At 43.5% G+C, this 8,613-nt stretch overlaps 1 protein-coding gene across 1 annotated transcript; it reads left to right on the top strand.

Moving 5' to 3' along the window:
- The first annotated feature begins 2,799 nt into the window (after positions 1-2,799).
- On the top strand, positions 2,800-7,124 carry LOC103058933 (platelet-activating factor receptor-like). The gene has a single exon (XM_088140296.1). The coding sequence runs from the start codon at positions 3,461-3,463 to the stop codon at positions 4,592-4,594; it is 1,134 nt and encodes a 377-aa protein (XP_087996422.1). The 5' UTR covers positions 2,800-3,460; the 3' UTR covers positions 4,595-7,124.
- Positions 7,125-8,613: the final 1,489 nt, after the last annotated feature.

Below are 8,613 nucleotides of genomic sequence, written 5' to 3'. Positions count from 1 at the left end.
CACCCTGTTTTTGGACACGGTGGGCTGGGGTTCAGTGCAGAAAAGCACAAGCCGTTTTAAAAGGTGGCAACCTTGGAGGAGGCTATTCACCTGGTAGCAGCTAATTCAGTGTATGTTTCCTTTACGTTTTAAAGGATGATGATCCTGTGCAAATAAATAAATAAATAAATAAAACATGTGAGCGGATAAATAAATAAATAAATACGAACTGGCCGTCTAAGGTTGAAGAAGGTGGGTAAAACGGTTGGTATGTAAGGAATTTTTTTTTGAGGTTGTCTCAAAGAGGGATAGGTGCAGTAGGTTATCACACAGACACACACACACACCAACTTCTGTCAATTATGAAGGGTTTTTGGAACAGTTTTAAAATATTTTACCCTCTTTTGCATGAATATAAAAAGAAAATAAATCAACACAGTTGTATAAGGCTTGTGGTCTGGGCTTATACAACACACAACCAGGTTACTAAATTAACCCATTTTTCTGAGTCTGCCTCATACACTGTACTATCAACTAACCAAATTCTCTGGGATTATCCAACACATAAGCCACAAAAACCTTAGCTAAGTTTAACACTGACTCAGGCCTAGCATGTTCATCTGAATACAACTGAACTCAACATGTGTGTGACCAGAACTTTTTTGCCTTTTTTCAAAGGCATTTGAGTATTGGGAATATCTTACTCAGGACTGAGTTTTACAGAATTCCCATGTGCCAGGCAAGATTACAAAAGTGGGAATAAGTAGGAAAGGCATTGTAAGATAAGGCAGTTTGGGAGTTTGAATGAATGAATGAATGAATGAATGAATGAATGAATGAATGAATAAATAAATAAATAAATAAATGGCTGTTTACTGCTGTTTGCTGAGAGCGCACTAAGGGAGATACCCTTCTAGGATCAATGAATGTTTTAGAGCTAGTTGGGGTGGCCTGTTGTTGATAATCACGGTCAACACACGAGCTGTTGAGATTCATTTAGAAACAAGGCAGTTAAATCACGCTAGCGCAGATTGGCTTGATTCCCACAACCTGCTTAATTGCTGAATTAACCCATTTTATGGATTCCACAATATACTGATGCAGAAGATAACCAAATGGGCTGGGTTTGCACCAGGTGCTAAATCACCAGCAAAGAAACTGGGGCTAAAATGAAGCAACCTTAGAATGTTGTGCGAATGCAACAGCTAGTTCTTTAATGGATCAGGTTCAGTGCTTTGTGTGAACCCAGCCGAATGGAGAAAGTGAGACATTCATCCCCCGAGAGTTTGGGAGATGTGGTGAACATGCCCCATGCTTGCCAGGAGCTATGGTGGACTGTTACTCCCTGGTGAAGGGTGTTTTCAGAAGTGGGCAAAGAGAAAACCAATATGGACATCAGGCTGGTTTCATGCGATTTCCTGCTTTTTAATCTTCTTACGTGAAACTCAAGGAACCGTTTGGGACTGAGGAATCCAGGAAGTGTCCTCACCAGAAAAGTTGCAATCTCTTACAACGCTGCAGTCTGCGCGGGGCATCAACGGGAGCATCGCTGCTCTTTTGGGACCCATATTGCCATCCATACGTAGTTAAAAAGGAGGGAATATTTATTATTCCTCAGCTTCAATCAAGATATCAAAACCAATCCAGCATAAAATCAGCAGGGGTGGGAAGTACTCTTCCATTATCAAAAAATGAAACAAAAATCTATGAAAGGACATTGAATAATATAATAATAATAATAATAATAATAATAATAATAATAATAATAATACCACCCCCCATGATTCCCCATTAGTTAATACTAAGCATAAATTTACATTTGACATCCTTTATATAAGATGGCAGGATGCCCCTTTTCCCCCCACTGCTAGATAATCACCTTCTCTTTGAGTTATTCCCCTGCCTATGATATTCAGAGATATACTGACACTGACTAAGGAGGTTCCATCTAGCTACGGCTAATTGCCCTTGATTATTTCTTTTCATAAAGAATTTTAATAATTCCCTTTCAGAAGATTTATCTGCCACTGAGTCTTATTATCTCATTCCATGAAAGCCGGCTGGGTGACTTTGGGCCAGTCCCTCTCTGTCAGCCCAATTCACCTCACAGGGTTGTTGTTGTGGGGAAAATAGGAGGAGGAAGGAGGATTAGGTATGTTTGCTGCCTTGAATTATTAATAAAAATAATAAAGGCGGGATAAAAAAAAACTAAAAAAAATTAAATATTATATCTATATCTATCTATCTATCTATCTGTCTGTCTGTCTGTCTGTCTATCGCAATATATACATTTTTAAAGAGATGTATGTGGGGTGGGGGGTGGGGGGGTGGAGAATATGTGTTTTCTGTGGGTCCAGTTAGTGCTTGCTATGAAATGGCTCCAGCTTCCACAGTTCCTACGTGGTTGGCCTTTGCCTGAAAAAAATCAGCATTGACTGGATGTTTTCTCCCACTGCATGTCTTCTGCTCGGCCAAGGCCTCCAGGGCTGATGAGGAAGGGGGTGGGGGGGAGCAAGAGCAGCTCCTGCCCACCCCCCAGGCTCAGCTGTGCTCTTCCTTGGCAGCAAGATGGGCTCTGAACAGGTGAAGTGTGTCAGAGCTGGGGAGGGGTTCTGCCCACAGGCCCTCCCCCCCTCCCCAAAGCTAAGCCCCAGCAGCTGCTCTGGAGCCAGGAGCCGCGTCTCCAAAGGCAGGCAAAAGGGGGGGGGGTACTGCCTGGGGCTTTGTCCTGCAGCTGTGCTCCCCACTCCTCCCTCAGAAATGTCAGTGCAGCAACACCCGGTGCAGGGAGCTCTCTCTGAAAGGGAGCTGCAGAAAAGCTTCTCTGGATTGTGAGTGGGGTTTTCTTTTCCTTTTTACACAAAGCCTTCTCGCTGTCAGCCGGGGGTGACTGGGGAGGGGGTGCACGCACCAGGGTCGTCCCACCGCAGAGCTTCTGTACCGTGCCTCCCCGCCCCATCGCTTGCCCCGTCTGCTGGTCCCACCATTCAAAAGTTTCATTTTGTATCGGCTGCCTGCCTGATCAACTGTATCCTGCAAGGACCGTCCTCTTCCTCAATCTGTTTTCTCTTTTCAGCCAAGAAATGCCTAATTTGTCAACTGCCTTCCCTCTTCTACGCCCCCCTCCACCAATCCATCTTGGCTGGCTGGCTGGCTGCCTGCCTCTGAACCTATTCTCCCACCAAGACCTAGTCCATCTAAACCCTCTCTCTGTGTATGCGCGCGTGTGTTTTCTAGGCTGAGGACCACATCTGGTCTTGATGTGCTACATCCCCCCCAGTGGAAAAGAGCAGAAGAGAAAAGCAGGTGAGCTCAGGATAAAAAATTAATTTGGAGTTCAATGAAATTAATTAGGAACAATGTATGCACTTCTGAAGGTTTTACAAACCATCCAGGTTTTGAAATGCTTGGAAAGCCAGAATCACTTTGTTTTTAACAGGTCAATTTACTCTACTGTATCCACCTCCATCTTGATGAGCTGATGAGCCTTTCCTTCTCTTCCTCTTCCTCCTCCTCCTCCTCCTCCTCCTTTTTCTTCTCTCTGACTTTGCTTTATTGTGGCCTGATCTTCTTTCCCTTCCTGTCTTCCAGGGGTGTTGGGATGAACAACTCCACAGTTGTGGGGCTGGCAGGTGTCCAGTGTCAGATCAATGATCCTCTGCAGTTTGTCCTAGTGCCGGCCACCTACTGCCTGGTGTTATGTGTGGGGTTGCCAGGCAATGTGGCAGCCTTGCTTGTTTTCCTTCAGAGTGGACGGGTCAGGAAAGCCATCCGCATCTATCTCCTGAACCTCACCTTGGCAGACATCTTCTTCAACCTCACCCTGCCATTCTGGATCACCTACTACCTAGCCAAAGGACACTGGGGTCTGCCAGAAGTCTTCTGCCGCCTGGCTGGAGCCGTCTACTATCTGGCCACCTACAGTGCCATGGCCTTCATGACCTTGATCAGCCTGAACCGATACTGTACGGTGGCAAAGCTAGAACTGGTTCTGAACCGGCCCCAGGGGGCACTGATCAGCTGTGTGATGGCCTGGATTTTGTGCCTAGTCTGCGCTGTTCCCTCGTTGGCTAAGCAGCAAACCCACCAGGCAGAGTCCACAAGCCTGAAATGCTTTGAACAGCACTCAGGCCAGAGAACGTACGCCTACGCTATGGTGGTGGTCTTCGCTCTTTCTTTCTTGGTGGTGCTGGGGACCTACTTGTCTATCATGAGAACGCTGTCCACTGCAGCTGGCACCTGTCAAGGTGGCCACCGGCGCAGAGCACGTGCCATGGTCCTGGGCATGCTCTTAGTGTTTGTGGTCTGTGTGGCACCTTATCACCTCTCCTTGGTTCCCTGGGTCACCGACCAGATGTCTGGTCTGGCCTGCAGCCCTCCATCATTCCTAGACAACCTCCACATGCTGAGTGTGGCTCTCCTGAGCCTGAACAGTTGCATCGACCCCCTTATATATTGCTTCTCTATCAAGCGCTTCCGGACTGATTTATGGACTATGGTGCGAAAGGCTGCCCGCTGCCATCCTCTCCCTTCATCTCTGCCGCCACCCTTGCCAACGCCATCAGAAAACCGAGTTCCACCCAACCTCAGGTCTTCTTCTTTAACCTCTTTATGATGAGAAGAAGGCCACATCCATCCAACCAGATGAAATCGCCTCAAGGTTTATTTTGTACCTTCTGGTCTCAGCGCTTTTGATTAGCAGACGCCTAGCAACAGGAAGACCTCTTTTGATAGGTCCCTGCTCTGATGTACCACTTTCTTTTGAGTTGAGGACCACAACGTGGGGGACTTGAGAAGTATGCCAGGGACAGTATGTGGATGGGATAAATGGGTGTAATAAAGCAGGAATTGGGTGATTTTAGAATAAACCTAGGTGTTCTTTCTGACACACCTTTTCTAAACCTAATCCCTTTTGTATCATAAATGTATTTTTTCTCACCATCTCTCACTTCGTCTTAAAAACTACTGTTGAAATTGCTGCATTGAGGATGGAGCCGTGGATATAACGTTTTGGCTTGGTTAGTTTTCTTGTGAGTTGGTAGGAATGCAGCCCCTTGAGTTAGTTGAGGGTTAAATATATTGTTCCTAATTGCAACAAATAGCATCTTTTGACAAGGAACAAAATGACATGAGGCTCCCAGTCCAATAAATTGCTAAGGACTGAACATAGATACTTCTACACTGGTGGTGACGGTGATTTTCTTGCAACCAAGGACTGTTCTTTATAACAAATACATTTGGCTTCCAAGAACTGTAAGAGAGATGGACGCTGATGACATGGTGCCATTGAAGTTGATGGGAGTCGACAGCTTGGGTCTGGTTTAGTAAGATATATATTGGAATATTATGCTGTTTCCAGAAAGATGGCAGGATGTTACAAAATGAGCCCCTTGCTTCTGATAGGGAGCATAGTTTCTGATTCCATTTTTTGCTGGATCGGGGGAGACAAAATGGTTGAGTCTGTTGTTATGGTCCATTGGATCGATCCTGACTGACTACAGGGACAAGTCCCTGAAGTTTTCTTGGCAACATTTTTGGAACCAGTTTGCCAGTCATTTCTTCTTACAGCTGAGAAGGAGTGACTAGCTCAAAGTCACCCAGCTGTCTACCAAGCCTGAGGCAAGATTAGAACTCACCATCTCAGCTTCTAATCCAGTGACTTATCCACTAGATCACATTGGCTCTCAGGGCAATCTCATTCTCTGGTTCAAATAGAGAGATGATAATAAAAAGCAGAGCCCAGGGATCTGTGAGGCTAGGATGAAAAACCTGAAGATATATATATCATTTTGATGAAGAGCTTAAGAGTGAAAAAGTTACAAATTTGGGATGAGAAATGTATTGTCTGGAACTTGGTGGGAACTCTGTCAATGTTGAGAACATGTTAACAAAGAAGGTTATCTGTAGGTTGAATTTATGGATCTGCATTGTGGGAAGCAAGAAATATTTTCCTAGATACACAGCTCAGTTGGTTATGATTGCATTCCATTTGATTGAACAATGAAAGGTAAAGTAAGTAACATTTTTTCTCTTAAATTCTCCACTCCCTACAAATAGGACAGGAATGGGCAAGACGTAGATCAGTGGTAGAATTTTGCAAGATCTGCAGCTGATCAGCAAGGTATTTTGATTGTTGTACAATGGAAATTATTTAAAAGCTTCTTCCTCTCTTTTAGAATCTAACCAAATAGTGTTTATAGTCCACCCATTAAGCTGTTAGAGAGAGAGATTCAGATGTTACATTATGCCATGCCCCCATGTACAAGGCTTTGCATAATGTCTGCCCCCCAGTTTGGGGGTGGGATCTACTTTATTTTCACACAACATGTCTCCTGTGTGGGGTTTTCAATTACATTGAGCACCAGGAGGCAGTATGATCTGGTTTTGTCTCTTGAGGTCCATGTGTTCAGTTTCTGGTAGAAGGTTGGAGCCCTATCACATAATATCTGGCTACCTACATCTGAACAGTCTCGAATAGAACAAAACCAGTCTGGGGTGCTGGTGGACAATGTACCTGGATATAGTCATCTAAAGGGCAAGGGTCCAGTTCTGAGTGTTAGAGCGCTGATGAGCAAACATGAAGAAAATAAGGTTTACATGAAATCATCAGTGACCTTAATTTTGAGTGGAGAGCAAATTCTTGGATTGAGGGTTCTGTTTGTGACTGCCTTATCTGCATGACAGTATTTCATGCCTGAGTTATGGCAGGGGGGACAGGAGATTGTAGGAAAAAAAAGTACTGAAGTCAATTCCACACGTTTGAAGGCTGTTCATTCTTAAGTAAAGGTTCTATGAATCTGGGGCCTTGTGAGAAGATCAGATCAGGATTGGCTCACCAAAATATGGTGGAAGGAATTTGACAAAAAGTATCTAGTGGGGTGTAAAGGCAATGTTTGACAACGGTTTTCTATGGTAAGTTCACACATTAAACTAAGCCTTGGTTTGTACAACTGTGGACTGTTGACTATAGGAAATTTTCATGGTAAGTTACAACAGTTAGTTGAATGCAAATCTATGGAGAAAATTTCCTCTTATCACTGCCTTCAGAAGTCCTAACCTTGTAAGGAGCAAAGTTGACAAGCCAGCTTTTGCCTTCAAAATAGTTTTTGATGGTGCCTTTGCCAGACCAACGGCCAATCCCCACAGAGAAGAACACATGTTTAAAAAAATCAGAGGCGAGACTTCAGACTTGACCAAGCTCTTCCAAGCAATGCTCTGGGTCTGGAATATTCAAAGAGTATTTTTTTAATTATGTTCGTTATTGGAATTATTATTATTATTATTATTATTATTATTATTATTATTATTACAGCTAAAATCATTACAATAAAAATGGAACCACATGGCACAATTACTGTACAGTAGTTTATTTGCCTTACAAGTGGAAGGCCTTCTTCTTTCAGGCACATCACTAAGAACTAAGATATGGACTGAGATCTAGATCAAGGGATGACCAGGTCTTGGTTCCCTGGCCATCGTGGTAGAGGAGATAGAATGGGCCAAGATCCCTTTGTGCCTTTAGCTGCTGCAGATCTCAGATTTAGAGGACCTGCTTCCTGGGAAAAGTTCCTGAGATGTACCTATTTTTAACAAGTTGCTAAGATGTGAGGTTGTGCTAAAGTCTTTCCACAGTAGGACACATTTGACCTAAAGGATGAGAAGATTTGGACACATCCCACTGGGCAATTCTGTGTGGAAACCATGGAAAGGATGATTCAGTGAGGTTAATTTCAACAGCAAGAAAACAACTTCATCTACCCATAGTACCTAACCCAGTCTGGAATATCTGGAGAGGAAGCCTTGTCAAGAGAGTTCAGATACCCCCCAACTGTCTTGTTTGCGAAATAATTTTGCCCTCTCAGAACAACTGGGTCAAGAATACATCTCCAGGTGGACAAGCAACTCCAATATTTAGCTTTCTCCAGAACTTTATTCAGACATTGGCTCAAAACATTAGTTCAAAAAACTTGTGGAGAAATTTTGTTTTAAGGGTGGTTTTAAACTTCTAAAGACTTACCTGATTTCTTTTTAAGAAAAATGAATGGTTGAAATTTTGTGTGTATTTAAAAAATGAAAACTGCAGAGAGTCTGGGACAAACCTGTCAAGTTCAAATTCAATATTATTGTCGACATCATAATTATGGGATAATATTATTAGAGCCTGTCTTTATTGTAGACAACCCCCTCATATTCTTTGGATAATCTGAGAGTGGATGTCTAGACAGAAGGAGATACCGTTGAATTTAGTGGAACCTGATCATTTTATCATCAATCAGAAATAAATCTCAGCTTCCTTAATAGAAAGTATTCTATAATATGAGTTTAGCACTGCCGTTTTAAAGGTGATTTTGTGCGATTCCTGTGGTATAGGAAAATCTCATCACAGAGAGATTTCTTGACAACCATCACCAACCTGCACCTTCCAAGTGTGTTGGGACTGAACTCAGCCATGCTGAATGGGAATTTGGGAGCTGGAAGCCCAAGATATCTGGGACCCAAGATATCTAGGTTCGAAGGAACCTTGTTGTTACGAATCAGAGGTGGCCAATCTGTTGGTGGCTGTGGGTCAACCAGTGTCATGAGGAGCAAGGCAGCAATGCAAAATGGCAAGAGCTGTGTCATAAGGATGACTGA

This window comes from Python bivittatus, unplaced genomic scaffold, assembly GCF_059951505.1.
Source record: "Python bivittatus isolate LINGU-HERP-01145 unplaced genomic scaffold, Pbiv_v1 ctg000260_np1212, whole genome shotgun sequence".
NCBI classification, from domain to species: Eukaryota; Metazoa; Chordata; class Lepidosauria; order Squamata; family Pythonidae; genus Python; species Python bivittatus.
This window is presented reverse-complemented; position numbering and strand designations above follow the sequence as displayed.